A 20,936-nucleotide genomic window follows, 5' to 3' on the forward strand; every position below is an offset into this window, starting at 1 on the left:
ACACCAATATTTATACCACTTACAGCACTTCCAGGTTTCAGAAGTATTAATAATAACTCCAAAGGGGCACTCAAAAGTCCTGGCTCTCGTGGGGCATCTCTATCTGCACCCCTCTCCACAAGCACAAGCACCCACACCCAAGCAGGAGGCACTAATGAGTAAGCCAGTTATCTCACACTAACTGCCTGGGCCTTTTTTAGTGTGTCTGGGAAACAAAATGTTAATAAAGTCACTTGAATGCCAAGAAAAGCCACTTGTTATAACAATTGTGTCTAACAAAGGATAAAATCAGTTAACATTAAAATATAATACACTGAAAAGACTTTAAAACAACAAAAACAACTAAATCTTGCCTCTGGGATGTTATACCGATTGTGACAACCACTTTAATGAGGCCAGAAAGCTTATTTTTAAATAAGAATAATCTATTTATAAAACAATATTTCAGGTCGTTTGTAATTTTTTTCAAGTTTTTCAGCAAAGTATTAATCCAAAAGGAGTTTTTTTCCCCCACGTTTTTAAATCCCCTTCAAAGTATCCTGAGTTACGACTAACAGCTTTACACTTATAAATAAGAAAACTGTGGCATTCTGTACACTCTTGCACAGAATATGAAACCCAGGATTTTAAAGCCTAACTTTTGATTTAGCAATCCAACTCCTAGGTACATATGCCAAACAGAAATGTACAGCAAATAATGTATATACGGTAGACACAAATGTTCACCTCTATTCACTATAGGCCAAGCATCAAATTTCCTAAATGTCCATCAAGAACACATAACACTGCCCTGTCCAACATTATCTAACCACATGATCCAGTATTTTTTACATATCTCTTATCACTATACTTTACACTTTACTTATTTTCTTTCTATGCTACAATGCCAGCTCAATTGGTGTGTAGATTTTTGTCTCCTTAGAAGCAAGTTTCTCAACCTTGGCCCTATTTATTGACAAAGGCTGAATAATTCCTTATTGTCAGGGGCTGATCTCTACATAATAGGATGTTTAGCAGCATCCTTACTCTACCCCCTATATACAACTAGCTCCTCCCCACCTCAAGGTGTAATAATCAAAAATGTCCCCAGGCACTGCCATGTGTCCAGGAATCAAAATCACCATCTCTTTCTCCCCTCAGTTCAAAACTATTGCCCTGGATTACTATTGATTTCCCAGATATTGCAAGAGTAACTGAAACAATATTAAAAGAATATAGAGGTACCTGGATGGCTCAGGCAAGTCTGACTCTTGGTTTTGGCTCAGGTCATGATCTCATGGGTTGTGAGATGGAGACCCTCGTTGGGCTCCATGCACAACAGGAAGTCTGCTGGGGGATTCTCTCCCTCTCCCTCTGTCCCTTACCACCCTCATGCTCTCTCTCTAAAATAAATAAATCTTTAAAAAAAAAGAATATAATGTTCCCTTTTAGAATAAAAGGGGAAAAAACATTAAAATGAAGCATTTCTTTGAAAATAGCAGCATAAGTAATCTATAGCAAACATTTTTATGGTAAGCATTTTTAAATCATACACACACAAGATACAATTTACCCAGAAGCAAATAAAGATGCCTCACATCTCACTGAAGTGTATAGTGATTTATTGTCGATCACATCAACATAGCTCTTGATTAAAACACATTTAAGTCTTAGTTAATACAAATTATCTTTCTCAAATCCCAACATTTGGATTCAAGAAAATCATCAAGAAACACAACCAGTGACATTTAAAGGGATTTTATTTTAGCTAAATACCATATAGCTACATCAACAAAATTTTTTCTCCAAAATTATGGAATAATACTTGATTTGGAAACTGTCGTGGTTCTTCATAATGAATTACTCAATTTTCATCATCAATTTAGTCTTTAGGACAAGCACAACAGAACAGTGATCTCTTGATAGGGCTTATTCACTGTGCACATGCCCTGTTCCACCAGAAAGAGACTAAGCATGCCCTAATGGAATTCCACAAAGTCAGAATCTATGCAGATGTTCTTTCTCTTTTGGTTTTCCTTTAATTTGCAAATCTTGTAATCTAAGCCTGAAGCTGACCGAACCAACATTTAAACCAGTATAGCAATATCAGCCAAAAACTCAATCTGTTTTCTATTTATATGTCAAGACTGCATCCTTTTGGTGGCTGAAAAAATTTTGTTTTGAAATGATTACACAGAGAAACTGCAAGGCCTTTAGTAGTTTTATGAACTTGTCCTAGATGGAAAGCTTTTCTTTTAAAAGGCCTTTGGTTTCAAATGTAGAGCAGAAGAAAAAACAACTTTGAATTAAAAACTCCTACCTTTATGTTTTTAGCTATATACTAAAGTCATCCGAAACTACATGACAGCAAAGTATCTCCCCCAAAAAGACCCCAATGATACTCAGAGACTTATTACATTAAAATGTACTTCTTCAACTCCCTTCCTACTGGGAGGGGCAGCAAAGATGCATTATAAAAGGGCATAAGAAAATTACTGTGGGTGATGGATATGCTCATTACTTTGGAGTACTGGTTTCATGGGTGCATACATATGTCAAAATTTATCATACAATACACTTTAAATATGTGATTTGTTGTATTTCAGTTTTACCTTATAAAGACATAAAGATATAAACATAGCATGAGTTTCTTTGGGGAATATAAACAAATGACCATTTTCCAATGAAAGTAAGTGGCTCCTGTTCATCAGAGATATACAGTACTGGACTGACATGAGACTGACAAACCTGTAGCACAAGAACTGGATAAACTGGGCAGAGTCTCATTTCTCCAGTAGTCACACAAGCAAAGCTTCCCCAAAACACTACATATATACATCCATGCATTCATACATACATACATCTGTTCTTCGTATATATGTATATATGAAAAGAAATTCCTGGTAGAGTATTCCTTGGCTATCCTTCATATCTTTCTGAACCAAAGGTACACCTAATATGAACCTGCCACTATACTAAATTCTTGAAAACATGATCTCATTTAATCCTCACAGGAACCAAGCACAGTAGTTGCATATCAGCACCACTTAACAAATAAGAAATTGAGCCTGAGAATTGTGAATAATTTACTAGTTTATGCAGCTAAATTCAAATCTGTATGACTCCAAAACCTTTGTTGTTTTCAATATTCTACACTTCTTAACATGAATTCTTAGAGTATCAGTGAATATAACAGCACCAACCTTAGCATAAATGCTTACGGAAAGAAAAAGAAAACCAGATCCATTAAACATAAATATCACAATAGGTAGAGTTCTTGTTAGATTCACATTAAAAATGCTGCCACTGAAGGCTCAATGTCATCCAGAATATCATAGTCAAGGTTTGCCTGAAGGCTTCTTTCTTCAACTACACATTATAGACTACTATCCTCTGGCAATCTTTCTTTACACTACATTTCCAGGAACTCTGTAAATATTCCCGGCTAACAGCTCAGGAGAGATGAATCTATAGATCTGTACATGTAACAAGAAACTGTAATAATGGTTTTCCACAAAGAGGTCATCAGAAATCCAAATGTATACCTGTAGCCCAAAATAAGGTGAGAGCAATACAATTCAATAAAAAGATAAAATGAGCTACATATGTAACATTAAATTTTCTAGTAGCTACATTAAACAAAAGTATAAATAAACAGGTGAAATTAATTTTAATATATTTTAACATAATATATCCACAATATTAGCATTTCAATTGGCACCAACCATGTTTAAATTGCTCAGAGCCAAATCTGCTTGAATAGCACAAGAGAATTTCTAGTGAGCAAATACTTAAGTATACAGATCCTAAAGTAAAGTAGTAACACATAAAACACATCTAAGAAAAGAGAACATTCTTTCAACCACTTGTAATGATGGGATTTCAATATTCACTTTCTGAATAAAGGCTCAAAACCTGGTAAGGGTTCGTGCTCCAAGGACTTTTATTAAGATCAAGGAGACCCACATGACAAGAATTAAACACAGCTCTTGGAAAATCTACCTCTCTGCAGCACTGCTACATGAAACATACACTGTAGTAAAATGGCAGGTGAGATGGTCCCATTTTGATAAAATTTGTGGCTAATTTTTGTTCTCAAGTTTAGAATCAGATAGTATAGGAAACAAACTTTTCACAAATCCTTTCTTCTTTGCCTTACCATCATTCTCTGACACAAAATCTTACAAAGCTAAACATGAGATCCTTACATTTGGTGAAAGCACATGATGGCCTATCTTTTTATTTATGACCAATATTTTAAAATATGTATTTTTAAAGAGATTTTATTTATTTATTCGTGAGAGACACACAGAGAGAGGCAGAGACATGGGCAGAGGGAGAAGCAGGCTCTCTGCAGGGAGCCTAATGTGGGCCTCGATCCCAGGACCCCAGGATCATGACCTGAGCCAACCACTGAGCCACCCAGCAGTCCCTAAAATATGTATATTAGTGGAATATGTACACAATGAGATAATGTGCATGAGATAGCACTAATAATCATTGTTAAATGAAAACAGAGCATAAAATATTAACAAAAGGCAAAACGACCAAGGTACAGATAAGAACAATACAACTCAAATATTTTTACAAATGTATTTGCATGTGTATATATGGCCATCTAACTCTCAAATCTCCAAATACCTTTAAAAAATAATATATAAAAAAATAATAATATATATCAAGGATGCCTGCCTGGGTGGCTCAGTGGTTGAGCAGAATCTGCCTTCAGCTCAGGGCGTGACCCTGGGGTTCCAGGATGGAGTCCCGCCATCAGGCTCCCCACAGGGAGCCTGCTTCTCCCTCTGCCTGTGTCTCTGCCTCTCTGTGTCTCTCATGAATAAATAAATCTTTAAAACATATATAGATACACATATCTACATATATCTCAACAAGCAAAGCAAATGAAATTGCCCCTAAATTGCACTATAGCATAATTAAGAAGAGAAAAACCAACAAATTTAAATAACATTTACATAGGGGAATCAGAAATATTCTAAATTGGCAGAGCCTTCTGAACTGGCTAGAACTGAGCACGGATTACTTGAAAAACAAGTAGAGAGAGCAATGGCCCTATAAGTGGCAGAGCATAGATAAAATCACCTAGGATTTACTCCCAGATACAATGAGTCTCATTTAAGTGGGGAATTGCTAAAAACAGGTCTCAGATCAGTGGGATCAAAGTGTTGACAACTAATAAATCAAAAAAAGAGGGCTGAGAACAAGTGCAGGACCAGAGATGCCAGCCAGAAGGAAAGCATCAGAGAGGAATCACAACAGATATGGTATGTGTCCTCAGGAACTTAATGGGAAAGGAAAGATGGAAGAAAGCAGCTGAAGGTAAAGGTCTTGTCAGAAAACCAGGAGGACTGAAGCCATAGCCTCAAGGTACCATTTATTAAAGAATCCCTATAGTACACCTTATCTACAGAAAAAGACACACTCCCACTAGGAAATCAGATAAAGCACCTGACCCCTCCAATCACAACCCTTAATCTCTATAAAACTGATTGTTAGGGGTGCCTGGGTGGCTCAGTGGTTGAGCATCTGCCTTCGGCTAGGTGTGGTCCCCAAGTATCAGGATCGAATCCCACAAAGGGCTCCCCTCAAGGAGCCTGCTTCTCCCTCTGCCTATGTCTCTGCCTGTCTTTCTGTGTCTCTCTTAAATAAATAAATATTTAAAAAATTTTTAAAACACTGATTGTTTAAAGCTGCCCCAGAAAAAAACATATTGAGTTTATCATGAATAAAAAAAGGAATAATAACATTCACACTAAACTACTAAAAGAAAAAAACAGGATTATATAATAATGAAAATATCCCCCCCAAATCCCACAAAATAGAAAACTATGAGTACAAGATAACTACCCAAGCCTGCATGCCTCACTTAGTGACTTTAATTTGTTCCTGAAAACTCTACAACTAAATGAAAAGGGATTAAATGGAAAATAAATCCCATTACTTTTAATGGGAAAAGCTATTATGAGTTTTCTTCCAATACATATTTTCACAGAGACAGGAAAAGATATTAATCAAATACTAAAAATGGGTTTACCTGATAAACATTACTCTGAAAGTAAATAGAGATTATACTTTAATTATGAAATAATGAAAGGTTATCATACTAGTCAAAATAGAAAGACTTATATATAAGTAGGTTGTTGACAAAGAAGGGTATCAGAAAGTCATTTCTTTGAAAGTGAATAATCTCCTTTCAGGTGATCTACTTTCAGGTGGACATTCAATATCAAAATCAGTTATGTTTGGTGAGAATTATCTTTTTCCTCATATAATGATACTAAAAATTTTTTTAAAGCTTGACATAGCCATAAAAGAGGAATCTGTGTTAAGAAAAAAAAAAAAAAAACACACACCACCCAAAGTGGAAGCTTGACTGACTGACTTCCCACAGTTTGTCTCCATTTAATATATCACATACATTTTGTTTCTCAAGTATCAGGACTACTTCTCACGGCATGATGTAATATCTTAGAATATATAGCCAAGTCAATCATTAGCTAACTCTCAAGAAAATACCCCTTTTAGGGGGCACCTGGGTGGCTCAGTGGTTGAGCATCTGCCTTTGGCTCAGGAAGTGATCCCAGGGTCCTGGGATCAAGTCCCACATCAGACTCTCCAGGGAGAGCCGGCTTCTTCCTCTGTCTATGTCTCTGCCTCTCTCTGTGTGTCTCTCATGAATAAATAAATAAATAAAATCTTTTTAAAAATACCCTTTTAAAAATTCTATTTCCATTTTTAATCCTTTTTGCAAGAAAAGCCATCTTTTGCTTAATGATTTAAGCTTTTCCTGTGCTTCTCTTTTATCTACACCATTCTCCTCACCAATTTTTCAACCTTTTTAGATTCACAAATCCCTTGCTCTCAAATCACACATTAAAATAAAATTACAGCACAGAAAAACTGATGAGGACAAAATAAAAGCTAAAATCAAGAGTGTTTCCACACCAGCATGGCTGGCAGGAACCAAGTCCCCCAGAGTCACCTGCTGAGAGCACATGTCTAAATAGTGAGTATAACTGGGGTGGCCTAGAACCTGGTGACAACAGTGCTGGTACCACAGGAGACTGGTGCCCAGCTGATACTGAAACCTATGGGGCAATGACAACTGGGAGGATCTGGAGTCTGAGAGCCGGCAAGCAAAGGCTGAACTGACCTGGAAGCAGTGTAAGAAACATCGGTGGAAAATGGAGGCCAAACTGAAAAGAACGCAGCCAAGGGCACCATGAAACTGGGAACCGGAATCTACACTGAACCGCCAGTGTTAGCACTTCCAGCCGCAGAGAATAGGCCCCAGGGATGTGTTTATTAAGCCAACTATGCGAGCCCAGCTGGCCCAACCAGGTAGATCTCACACATACATAGTTGTCGCCACCATAAATTCTATTTAAGGAAAGAAAAAAAGAGAGAGAGAGAGAGAGGGAAGGAAGGAAGGAAGGAAGGAAGGAAGGAAGGAAGGAAGGAAGGAAGGAAGGAAGGAAGGAAGGAAGGAAGGAAGGAAGGAAGGAGAAAATATTATACTCAAACATATGGAAGCAGTGGCTGTAAACAGACAAAAGTTAAGAAGGTGTCATCACATCATCCTTCTCACTAGGGATATACATAGATGATTAATATGGTTCATGTACCTATGGCTGCCTGACAAACCACCAGAAATCATACTGCTTTTGACCAATAACTGCTTTATTTCCCATGATTCTGTGGATTGGGTAGGTGGTGGCTTTGCTATTCTTTCCTGGGCTCATATTCCACCTTCTGAATTGGCTGCATGTTGGACTCAGTTGGGAAAGTGAGGATGGTTAAGCATCTCTTTCTATGTGGACTTTCGCCCTCATATAATGTTGCTGATGGTGACTTAACATAGGGGACCCAGAAGATGAATATCTATCAGGCATGTGATTGTGGTATGTTTCCTGATAGAGTAATTAACGCAAGTCCCACAAACAAGCTTATATTCAAGTGAAAAGAATGAAATCTTGCCATTTGCAATGAGGTGGATGGAATGAGAGCATATTATGCTAAATGAAGTAAGTCCCTCAGAGAAAGGCAAATGCCATATGATTTCACTAATATGTGGATTTTAAGAAACAAAACAGATGAACATAGGGGAAGGGAAGGAAAAATCAAATAAGATAAAGGCAGAGAGGAATGAAAACCATAAGAGACTCTTAAATACAGGGAACAAACTGAGGGTTGCTGGAGAGGAGGTGGGGGGGGTGAGGTAACTGGATGATGGGCATTGATGTAATAAGCACTGGGTGATGTAATGAGCAACTGATGAATCACTAAGCTTCACCCTTGAAGCTAATACTATACTATATGTGAGCTAACTGGAATTTAAATAAAAGCTTGAATGGAAAGAAAAAAAAAAGATTCAAGTAGGAAGGCCCTACACAAGAACATTGAGAGATGTGACTGGGAAGTTCCATTCAATGAAAGACATTACTGTAATAACTGATAGTAGTGTATGTTTCAAAGTTATTTGATACAATATTCTGACTAGAAACTATTGTTTTGATTAAGCTACAGTGGTAGCTTCACTTGAAAACACATGTACAAATATTACACTTGGAGCACCTGGGTGGCTCAGTGGTTGAGCCTCTGCTTTTAGCTCAGGTCATAGTCCCAGGGTCCTGAGATTGAGTCCCACAGGGAGCCTGCTTCTCCCTTTCCCTAAGTCTCTGCCTCTCTATGTCTCTCATGAATAAATAAATAAATAAATCTCTAAAAAATATTACTCTTAATTTATATTTAATTACTATGTGTTGTGTGAAAGTTCCACTATACCAAGAAGAAAAAGAAAGGTGTAACATATGGCTTTTCAAGAACCATTATATATAGTAAGTCAATACTGCTTATTGCTTACAATACAATAATGTTTATTTCGCAATTACAGATTTGCGATACAAATTTTTGTATTTGTACAATAGGATAAGCAATTACAGATTTGAAACAACACTATAAATCAGTAAGTCACAAATTCAGAATGGTCAAATAATAAGATATGAAAGAAGAGTTAACTAAATTGAAAATTGAGAATTTTTTTCAAATTGTTAATGTGCGGGGGCACCTGAGTGGCTCAGTGTGTAAGCATCCAACTCTTGATTTCAGCTTAGGTCATGATCTCAGGGTCCTGAGATCAAGCCCCGCATTAAACTCCATGCTCATTGTGTATTCTGCTTGAGATTCTATGTCTCTCTCCCCCTCTGCCCCTTTCCCTACTTAGTCTTAGAAGTAACTTAGAATAGCCAAAATTTCCTGGAGTGTCTAAAAATAAAAAGACAATAAAACCAAATGTTGGTAAGGAAGCAGAACTCAAAATCTCATACACTGCTGGTAGGATTGTAAAAATAGGACAACCGCTTTGAAAAACATACTCCTACCATATGATTCAGCCACTCTACTCATAGGTATTGAGTACTGGTCCAAAAGAAAAGAAAGTATATGTTTATACAAATACTTTAAAATTATGTTCATAGCAGCACTATTTGTAAAAGCCAAAACCTAGAAACAATTGAAATATCCAACAGGTGAGTAGATAATCAATATTCATGATATGATACTAGTCAGCAATAAAAATGAATGAACAAAATGAATGAACTATTCATAAATGCAACGACATGGATAAATCTCAAAAGAAATATGCAATATAATAGAAGCCTGACCAAAGATGCTGTATGATTCCATCTATATAAAACTCTAGAAAATGCAAACTAACCTATTGTGATAGAAAGTAAAAAAAAAAAAAAGAAAGTAGATCAGTAGTCATCTGAGGAAAAGGAGCTGGTAGGGAAGGGACTCAAGGGATCTTTTGGAAGTGATAAATATGTTCCTTATCTTGTTTGTGGTGATAGTTTCACAGGTGTATACATATGTCAAATATAAAATCGTACACTTTAAATATAGTTTATGTCAATTATACTTCAATAAAGTCATTAAAAGTGTGTACACAGGTTTTTTGCTACAATTTGTGATTCTAAATGTGGAGTAATGTCAATATATCAAGGAAGCTGTGTCAATAAAATTGACAGCATTTTAATTTTTTGTGCTAAAACATAACAGCAATTGAATACAAAGTACACTAGCTCAACTGAATGCAGAAAACCAGGAGGAATCAAGTTCTTTGTGGCTTAATTTGACGATGTGCTCAGGCTACAATGTACTTAGAACTTGTTTCTATATGGTCTTTGTCCATTTTGCTCTTTTCTCCCTAACAACTTTCTCAAGTCTTCCTTACACCCCCATTCCAACAAAGTACCTTCACCTTCCTTTTTAGGAATGTTGCATAATTCCTTCCTTTTTTTAGTATTAACAATTATTTTTAAAAGACCTAATTTCTGGGGCACCTGGTGGCTCAGTCAGTTAAGTGTCTGTCTTCAGCTCAGGTCATGATCCCAGGGTCTGGGATCAAGCCCTGTATTAGGCTCCCTCTCAAAGCGGAATCTTTTTCTCTCTCTGCCTCCCCCACCCCAGCTCATGTTTGTGCTATCTCTCTGTCTCTGAAATAAATAAAAATCTTTTTTTTAAGTCCTAACTTTTAATCAGGATTATTGCTCTGATTACAACACATCATAAATTTCTTCCATATTTGTTTTCCCCATAAACTCTGTTCTATGTGAAATTCTACTGAACAGAAGTATGCTGCTCTTCCAAATACACTCTGTATTGTCTGCTCCTTGCTCCCTGCCTTTTAGGAGACTGGCCCAAACCATATGGATTGCTTCAATGGGCTCTCTCAACCTTCAGAACTTAGCCTTTGGCTTCTGGCTGGGTTCAGCCTGAAGGAGCCATCTAGAGAAAGAGTATGGTTGGAATACTCCTGACTGCTCTGCTATCAAATTATTACAGGTAAGCCAAATCCTTCCACCAGAGTTTCTGTAAGTGACCCTCTTGATCAGGCTCCCTTTGCAGGTTCTGCTAATGGCTCTCTCTCTCCCCTTGCCTAGAAATCGTAAAGGTCTCAGTTCCCCCACATTTCATTTTAACTTTCCTCAAATTAATTTGAATATTTACCTGTTTCTAGCCAGGATCTTAACAAATATGTTTTCAGGGATACATACAGCATCTAATAGCAAGTAAGGAAGTTCTTACTTAAGCAAACATTCCTTTGATTTGGTCACATACATACAACCATTTTGGTGGGCTATTTGAAATTTGTACCAATTCCAGGATCACAAGGAAATATACAGCTATGCCTATAAATATGACCTTACAACACACCACATAGGAGTGTACATAGTTCAGATATTTTTTTACATAAACACATTTTAAAAACTTCCTATGGTTAAAATATTACATAATATATGTCTCAGTTTACAGATCTATCCAGCATGTGTTTTGAAACTTTGTAAGTGTGACTCAAGTGTGTAATATTCTGGCTCTCTGCCTTCCCCCATAGACAAATTAAAAATTTGTTTTAAGTGAGTAAATCAATCTGGTAAATGTTGCATAATTAACATTCCTGTTAGTGACTTTTGTTACTAAAGGCAGTGTAACACTTCAAGGTATATAAAGTATATCTCTAAGCCACATAAGAAAAAGTACTTAAGTAGTAACAGTAATGTCATTTATTTTTTTTAAGATTTCATTATACCCAAAATCAGATGAACAGGGTGTACTCTAGATAATATGAAAGTCCAGAGGTCCATGGATAATCCATGATTTTGAATACCCTATTATGCTGATCCATTGCATTAAAAACCTCTATGCCAATGTGGCAGCTCTGATAAATGGTATGTATGTCAAAGATGTAAAAGCCCACTCTTTGAAGGCAATAAAGAGAGCCACAGAGCCATGCAGAGAGCCAGAAGAAAATGCAGAACACCCACAAGAGTGAAAAAATACCAGAGATGGGCAAGTGAAAGACTTGGTCCTTGAAAGAAGGCCAAGGAACTGTTTGGAAAGCCCATGTATTAAAGCACCAAAGACTGGAAGAATAACATAAATCTCGTTTGCGTCTGGAGAAGTAATACCAGCCCAAAACGTGATTTCATCAGACCTCATGAACACAACAGGATGAAAATTAGTCAAAGCTCAAAATACATGCTATCATATACAACATCATCCATGACACTGCATGACAAAAAAGAAACATGGCATACCTATTGTCCCAAGCAATCTCACTTCTAGTTTTTTTTTTTTTTTTTTTTTTTTTTTTTTATGATAGTCACAGAGAGAGAGAGAAGAGAGAGAGAGACAGAGACGTAGGCAGAGGGAGAAGCAGGCTCCATGCACCGGGAGCCTGACGTGGGATTCGATCCCGGGTCTCCAGGATCGCGCCCTGGGCCAAAGGCAGGCGCCAAACCGCTGCGCCACCCAGGGATCCCTCACTTCTAGTTTTAATTAACAAAACTTTTATCTACTTTATACACAACTTGAAATAAAGTCTCATCAGTAACACCTCAGGACACTGAAACTGTGCTTGACCTCCACCTAAATATCAGTCCCATGGAATTCAGCCAATCCAAGATGGCTCTTTGGCAGTCTGCAACAAAGCTGCTAAAAATTAATAGTGTGAACTATTATATTTGATGACTAGTCCTTAATTTTTATTTTTTTTAAAGATTTTATTTATTTATTCATGGGAGACACACAGAGAGAGGCAGAGACACAGGCAGAGGGAGAAGCAGGCTCCATGCAGGGAGCCCAATGTGGGACTCAATCCTGAGTCTCCAGGATCACACCAGGTGCCGAAGGCAGGTGCTCAACCGCTGAGCCACCCAGGTGTCCCTAGTCCTTCATTTTTAAATCAAGACTTTATTATTATTTAGCTGTTAAACTTACGCTGTCTTTTTCAAGGTGAATTTAGGTTGATAACAGATATTTATTTGAATATTAGTAGGGAACCTGTCCTATCTTGAAATTACTTTATTCTCAGCAAAAGTTGGCATTGCACTTCATTAAGTAAGAGGGTTTCTTAACCTTGGCAACTGCAGCACAGTATGGTTCAAGATTCTGCCCAAGATGGGTGTCATGACTGTGTGCTTGTTCATTCCCAGCACAGCCACTGCACTTATCTATAGGTTCACTGACAGAGACAAGAAGAAATGGGTTGCCCATTATTTCTACTCGTAGAGTTTGATAGAAAGAGATAGGGCCTCTCTGGAGTTAATCATTACTATGTGTCAAAGGGCTTAGAGAACATTGATTAAAATAGCATTTTCTTGACTGATAAAAAATAACTCATTTATACTTCTCTACCCGTTCTAGAAGGTTATGCAATAATGTAGTGCATAATAAAAACAACAACAACAACAAAAAAAAACAATTTAAGTGTTTTTTTTTAAGATTTATTTATTTATTTATTTATTTATTTATTTATTTATTTATTTATTTATGATAGACATAGAGAGAGAGAGGCAGAGACACAGGAGGAGGGAGAAGCAGGCTCTATGCTGGGAGCCTGACGTGGGACTTGATCCCGGGACTCCAGGATCACGCCCTGGGCCAAAGGCAGGCGCTAAACCACTGAGCCACCCAGGGATCCTCAATTTAAGTGTTTCTTAAATTAGCTACTTCTATTTCCAATGTCCATGTCCTTTGTATATCACTGCTATCATGCAAAGAAGATTCCCTTTGCATTTACTATAAACAAATGTGTTAAAACGAAGAAAAAAACAAATCAGGGAGGTCCCTTTATACTCTGAAAAATCCCAACTGAGTAGTTGAGTAACAGAATGCATCACACTGTTTAAAACCATAAAAGTAAAATCAACAACAAAAGCATATTCCACTTCTACAGAAATGCTGAGACCAAAATATGCACATAACAAAAAGTCTCCTAAGAAGTTACTGTTTAAATAGCGTGTAAGGGGATGCCTGAGTGGCTCAGCAGTTGAGCGACTGCATTCCGCCCTGGAGTCTGGGGATCGGGTCCCACATTGGGCTCCTTGTATGGAACCTGCTTCTCCCTCAGCCTCAGCCTCTGCCTGTCTGTCTGTTTCTCTCTCTCTCTCTCTCTCTCTCTCTCCTCTCTCTCTCTCTTTCTGTGTCTCCCATGAATAAATAAATAAAATCTTTTTAAAAATAAATAAGTGTGTAAGTACAACTTATTGGCTCAATTTTAAAATAGTTCTCTATTAACACTAAAAACAATGGTCATAAAACAGAAAAGTAAGTTTAATATGTGAACAAGATATTAGAGTACCCTGAATGCAAAGGCTGTTCCATGTACAGACCTGGCAAATGGGCAAAGGCCTGTGTCCACAACTAACTGTGATTGAACCTCATTCAGTTTCAGTTTCTTCAGATATAATGAGGATAATACAATCTCCCTCAGGGGCTTGTTTTTTAAATTAAATGATGTTACATAATGGAAAATATCTCACAGACATGATACATAGTAGGCATTCAACATTTGCTTTCCATTCCCCAGTGCTATATTAGCACAGTCAACAAGCATATGCCTCATAAAAAAATTCGGGTTATAACTTTTTTTTAAAAAATCCCAGAATCTGGGAAACAGATTCTAAAAGAACTAACCTATAACTAGATTTCTCTGTTATTATATTCAACTTTGGAATTATTAAAAAAATGTCTAGTCTATTCAACATCACCAACTGGTAACCTACTGCCCACTTAGTAGAACTCTTAAAATACATACATTCATATTCACAAAGCACTAGCTCAGATTAGAGAAAATTCTTTTCACCAACAATCGTGAACTTGCAAGAAATGTAACACAGGGACGCCCGGGTGGCTCAGTGGTTGAGCGCCAGCCTTCGGCCCAGGGCGTAATCCTGGAGTCCCAGGACTGAGTCGCACATCAGGCTCCCTGCATGGAGCCTGCTTCTCTCTCTGCTTATGTCTCTGTCTCTCAGAGAATAAATAAATTTTTTTAAAATTTAAAAAAAGAAATGTAACACAATCCTACATGAAAATGTCCTTCTTCAAACTACAAACATTCTGACAAAAATGCTACACACAACAATTGCTTATGGTAATCAGATTAGCCAATAAATAGGTGAAAACAAAATGAGTATTTCCTGCCATCGTCTTCCGTTAGAAAGGTATAAAACAAAAGAGAAAAAAGAGCATGCAGCAAGAGAGAGCTTATATCCAATAATAACAGGATACATCATGCTAGAAGTTACAGTACACGAAATGACTTATGAACTTATTAATTCAAAAGTATCTTTGCATGTATTCATCAATAACCAGTCTTAAAACAATCCAGTAAATGATACCAACATATAGTAATCTCTTACTAGAATGATTTCTCTACTATGAAATAATTTAAGAAGCAGAAATGAGGAGAAAATAAATATCTACAATAGACCTTTATTTTAAATAGGCAAATACTATTTTAATTAGGACTAAATTCATTGCCCCTGTGGTGACTAATTTTAGTATCAATAGGGCTAGGCCACAATAACCAGATTTGGTCAAATGTTATTCTAGATGTTTCCGAGAAAGTAGCTTCTACATAAGATTAATATTTAAATCAGTAAAGTTTGAGTTAAGCAGATTATGCTTCATAATGTGAGTGTACTTCATTCAATCAGTTGAAAGCCTTAACAGGAAAAAAAACTGACCTCCTTGGAGGAAGAGAGAATTCCATCTTTGGGTTATAATTGCAACTCTTCCCTCAGTGTCTAGATTTTGGACTTGCCAGTGTTCAGTCATGTGAGCCAATTTCTTAAAACTCAATCTCAACACCTCTCTTTCTCTTTCTCTCCATACACCTATACACATAAATATCCCGCATCATACTGATTTTCTCGAGAATCTTGATGAATATGACCCCAAACTTTAAATTCATCCCCCAATAAATGATCTCATCATGAACTACATATAATCACCCTACCCTTCCTTTTTACCTTTTTATAAGGAAATACCTCAATAAATGAATCTTGTAAAAACAAAAACAATCCCCTTACTTATACAGTTAGCAAGGTTGATAAGGAATGGAAAACCTTTCAAACACTGCAAACCCAACTCAGCAAGTAGGTGAATGCCTTCCACTCACATATCTTTTCATGGGGTTTCCACAGGTCTACACACACTTGAATTACAGAAGGTTGAACATCAGGAAAACTAAGGTCAACAAAATTTCCCTTTACTATAGCAGGTTATCCTCCTTGTGGCTCCCTTCTTGTTCAGCACCTCTGTCAACACATCAGTTCCCTAACTCTCATGCTGGTTTGGCCATGGTATTGAGCCCCTCAAGTGATATTATCACTTTACTTTTATCATTTCACATTTTGCATCTTTTCAACTCTAGAATTTCCATTAGGTTTTCTATTATTTCCAACTCCTTAATGAGGTCCTCCATTTGTTAAGCCATTGTTATCACACTTTAATTTTAGAAACACGACTCATCTACTTCTTAGGACATATTTTAAAATCCTTGTCTGTAAAATTTAACATCCAGAGACTATCAAAACAGTTTCTACTGCCTCCTCTTTCTTCTCTATGTACCACATTTTCTTGTTTTTTGGAATGTGTCATAATTTTATGTTGAATACTTGACATTAAAATTATATAAATATGATACGGCATAAGAACTCTGAAATCTGTCTTCCTCTACAATGTGCAGTTACTAATGGCTCTGCTCAGTTTTACTTTTCTTTAACTTGGTTTTTTAAAGCCTGGTTTCCTGGGGGTTGCCCTATGTCTATGTAGCTTAATGGTTAGTCAATGATTCAACAGAGAATTTACTCAAATAATAAATTCTGTCATCCTTTCCAAAAGGATCTGTGTGGTGGTAGGGTAGCACATTCAACACTCAAAACAGATTCAAGGCTCCCCAGATTTTAATCTAGTCTCTATTGTAGAAAGCCATCATAAAAGTTACTATAATAACACGTAAACTAAAAAATACTTTTCTTAATAATGCTAATCTTTCATTTCAAGACTGAGTTCTGATCTACTGCTTGTTTTCTTTTGTCTCTGCTACTACCTTGCATATGAGAAAACAGTAAACAGAGAAATAACAAGGCCACAGCCACAGGAAACCCTAAATATGTTTTTAAATCCTTTATCTTCTCTCTTGTAAGAGCATTGTCTTATGGTAACAAAGATTTTAAGATACCAAAATTCACCCTCTGAAATAACAATACAAATTTTTAATAGTGGTTCAAAGACATATTTAATTTCCTTACCCAGAAGATCCAGTGCTCTTACAAACACCAAGGAGGGGCCTTTTTTCAGCAAAGTTGTCACACTTTTGAGTACCTGATAAGGGACATAAAATAAAATGTAAAATAAAACTTTGAGAAGTAATTCTTGTATATTTTCCATTATTTTCATGCTCTCAAAATATTTGCAGCTGAAGAGGCAGTAAAACATTCATTACAAATTGACATAATTAATACACTTTGACTGAACAAAAATAGAACAGCTATAAATAAGCCTATAACTATTTTTAAAATTGAACCAGCATTTAAAAATATCTTAAAAAAGGGATCCCTGGGTGGCGCAGCGGTTTGGCGCCTGCCTTTGGCCCAGGGCACGATCCTGGAGACCCGGGATCGAATCCCATGTCGGGCTCCCGGTGCATGGAGCCTGCTTCTCCCTCTGCCTGTGTCTCTGCCTCATTCTCTCTCTCTCTCTCTGTGACTATCACAAATAAAAAAAATAAAAAAAAAAATTAAAAAAAAAATTAAAAATATCTTAAAAAAAAAAAAACTGGCACCAACTTCAATCATATACACATTCTCCACAAGATCAGAAACCTCCCCCACCTCCACCAACTAATTAACTAAGACTAGTGTAATTTCCAAATCAAAAGTAAATAAAGGGGGCAGCCCGGGTGGCTCGGCGGTTTAGCACTGCCTTTAGCTCAGGGCGTGATCCTGGAGACCCAGGATTGAGTCCCATGTGGGGCTCCCTGCATGGGGCCTGCTTCTCCCTCTGCCCCTGTCTCTGCCTCTCTCTCTCTCTCTCTCTCTCTCTGTGTGTCTTGTGAATAAATAAATAATACCTTTAAAATAAAAAGTAAATAAAGGGAGGTAAGGACAGAAAAATTATAAAATTACAGGCCATTATCAATATACATAAATGCAAAAATCCTTTTAAAAATATTAAGCTGAATAGCAATATATTACAAAAAATAAAATCTCATAGCAAAGTTGGATTCACCCAATAATTTCACATTACAAAATCTAATGTAATTCATTAAAATAGCATTTCAACAAATACAAAAAAGTATTTAATTCTATACCTAGTCATGATAAGAACAAAAGAAAACAAAAATAAGTTTTCTGGTCATTTCCGGGCGGCACAGGATGGAGTGGCCAATGGCCAACAGAGCAACATGCCTAAGTTTTATTATGACTACTAAGACACATACCTCACCCATGACTCTCCATCTGTGAGAAAGACACACTGCAGTGGTAGGAAACACAAAGAGAATGTGAAAGACTACGATCAGAAATGGATGGAAGAGCAGGCTCAGAGCCTGACCGACAAAACAAACGTTGCATTTCAACAAGGAAAGATACCTCCTATTCCATTCTCTGCTCCTCCTCCTGCAGGGGCAATGATCCTACCTCCCCCCAGTCTCACAGGTCCTCCTCGCCCTGGTATGATGCCAGCCCCTCATATAGGGGGCCCTCCTATGATGCCAATGATGGGCCCTCCTCCTAGGATGATGCCAGTGGGACTTGCTCCTGGAATGAGGCCACCTATGGGAGGCCACATGCCAATGATGCTTGGGCCCCCCCCCATGATGAGACCTCCTGCCTGTCCCATGATGGTGCCCACTTGGCCAGGAATGACTCAACCAGACAGATAAGGAGAGACAGGAACCTTTTGTATTCATTTTATTTTATTTTATTTTATTTTATTTTATTTTATTTTATTTATTTTATTTTATTTTATTTATTTTATTTTTGTATTCATTTTATATTACTTGTTCTACTTCACCAGGAGATCATGTGCTGTGACTCTGGGTGTTTTCTAACAGCATGACAAGGAAGACTTGCTTTCCTTCCTATCAAAGAGAGAATACTTTTTGCAGGGGAATAGTGGGACCAAAAAAAAAAAAAAAAAAGGCAATTTTCATTTGTATTGTGAAATGTGAAAATAAAATTGTCAACTGTTTTTTTTTGTCAACTGTTTTAATTAAAAAAATAGTCTTTTCCCAATAATGATTATTATAAAATATTCTATAACAAAATCACAGATAATGCTTTAAAGCATTCCCATGAAAATTAGTAATAACACAAGGACACCCAATTAACTATTCCTATTCAACCTTCTACTGGAAGTCCTAGACAGGATAATAACAATAAATGAACTCAACAATATTACTGGATATAAAACCAATGTAAAATAGCAACAACAAGCAGAAGAATAAAGTCAGGAAATACAAAAGGCTCAGAATCACATAAAAAGATATTCAACCTCATACATAAGAGAAATTCTACTTAAAACTATACTGAAAAACTGTCATAATTTGCTAATTTTTTTAGAAATGATAATGGTACTATGGTTATAATTGTAAGATTCTTTGGGAAATAAATAATAAAATATTAACCAATAAACTGGTATGATATCTGGGAGGGGATAGCTATAATATTCTAGATGAAGACGAATAGATGCTAATAAAATAAGATTAGCCATATAATTATGGGTAATAAGCTCTTAGAGATTGTTACACTATTTTTACTACTTCTGAATAAGTCAGAAAATTTTCCATGAAAAAACTTTTAATTATACTGATAGACACTGATCTTTACTTAAGACCTTCTCAAAAAAATCCAAAAGTTCTATAAAATTCTCTGGCCATATCAATCAAAATTATAAATGCAAATAGCCTTTAACGGAGAAATATCACTGCTAATATTTCACCCTGTACATATACTCATCCATGAAGAAAATAACCTGAATACAAAATTATTCACTATAGCATTGTTTGTAACAGAAGACTAGTAACTTCCAAATAGATAATGATGTATTTCCTACAGCTATAAAAGATAAGTGTATACTCTATGGAAATATGAAATGAAATACAAAATACAAAATGAAAAAATATATATATACACAAAAATAGAAAAATACAGGATACTGTCCCATCTTTTGTATAATGTAGAAAAAGAAAGACTTATTTGTATATATGCATACCCACACATACTAAGAATACATAAAAAATCCTAACTAATGGTCACCTATGGGACAGAGAATGGAAAAAGCAAAAGATAGGGAACAAAATGGGAAAAAAGGTTTTTGTTTATATGCTTTATACTTTTTAGTTTTCAAACCACATGAAGATATTAACTCCCTCTCCAAAATTTTGCTTTGTTTTTAAATAAGGAGACAAAAGCCAGAAGAGACAAGTAAGTAGTGGGTTCATCTTCTGAGACAAGCTGGTAGACAGAGGACATGCATTTCATTTTATCCCTTCTGAAAATTCCTGAAAATTTTTCATATAATAGCACATTAAATCAAGCAGCATTAAAAACTATATTAAATGCCCATAAATTTTGGAAACAGAAGAGTGATGACTAATTTAGCAGCCCCAAGTAAAAGTTCAAGCTAATCCTGTGGAAAAAAATAAAATCTGAGACTCAAAGACTTGACACCTGATTCTATCAGGTACACCTGAGATTTATCCTCAGGAGATTGGTAAAGGATCTTGTGAGCCTTCTCTGGAGGATTTAACAAGCCAGGCCATGAAGAAAGACCAAAAGACACTTTCAATCAGAAGGCACAACCAAAGCACAATAACCAAACAATAAATTAAAAAATGAGGCTGGTCCAGTGGTTTGGCGCCACCCTCGGCCTGAGGTGTGATCCTGGGGACCCAGGATCAAGTCCCACGTCGGGCTCCCTGCGTGGAGCCTGCTTCGCCCTCTGCCTGTGTCTCTGCCTCTCTCCCTCTCTGTGTCTGTCATGAATGAATGAATAGATAGATAGATAATAAATTGAGGCTAGCCCGCCTTCAGCCCAGGGCATGATCCTGGAAACCTGGGATTGAGTCCCATGTCGGGCTCCCTGCG

The 20,936-nt window shown here is 36.7% G+C and overlaps 2 protein-coding genes and 1 pseudogene across 12 annotated transcripts in view; 2 read left to right on the forward strand and 1 right to left on the reverse strand.

Moving 5' to 3' along the window:
* BCAS3 (BCAS3 microtubule associated cell migration factor) overlaps positions 1 to 20,936 on the reverse strand; it is a 591,905-nt gene that overhangs the window by 483,978 nt on the left and 86,991 nt on the right. For all 11 annotated transcript variants that reach the window (XR_005364629.1, XM_038547981.1, XM_038547978.1 and 8 more), the window contains exon 7: positions 17,097 to 17,169. Coding sequence is in view for 10 of the 11 variants with exons in the window: in XM_038547981.1 (XP_038403909.1) it covers positions 17,097 to 17,169 (73 nt within the window). In the remaining variant the exon portion in view is untranslated. The remainder of the gene's footprint in view (positions 1 to 17,096; positions 17,170 to 20,936) is intronic.
* LOC102154025 (NADH dehydrogenase [ubiquinone] 1 alpha subcomplex subunit 1-like) lies at positions 10,799 to 13,145 on the forward strand. Its single transcript, XM_038549479.1, is given in 3 exon segments — positions 10,799 to 10,842; positions 12,930 to 13,087; positions 13,090 to 13,145. Coding segments are annotated over 3 exon segments (258 nt in total).
* LOC100683069 lies at positions 18,251 to 18,730 on the forward strand (annotated as a pseudogene).

Source organism: Canis lupus, chromosome 9, assembly GCF_011100685.1.
Source record: "Canis lupus familiaris isolate Mischka breed German Shepherd chromosome 9, alternate assembly UU_Cfam_GSD_1.0, whole genome shotgun sequence".
Lineage (NCBI taxonomy): Eukaryota > Metazoa > Chordata > Mammalia > Carnivora > Canidae > Canis > Canis lupus.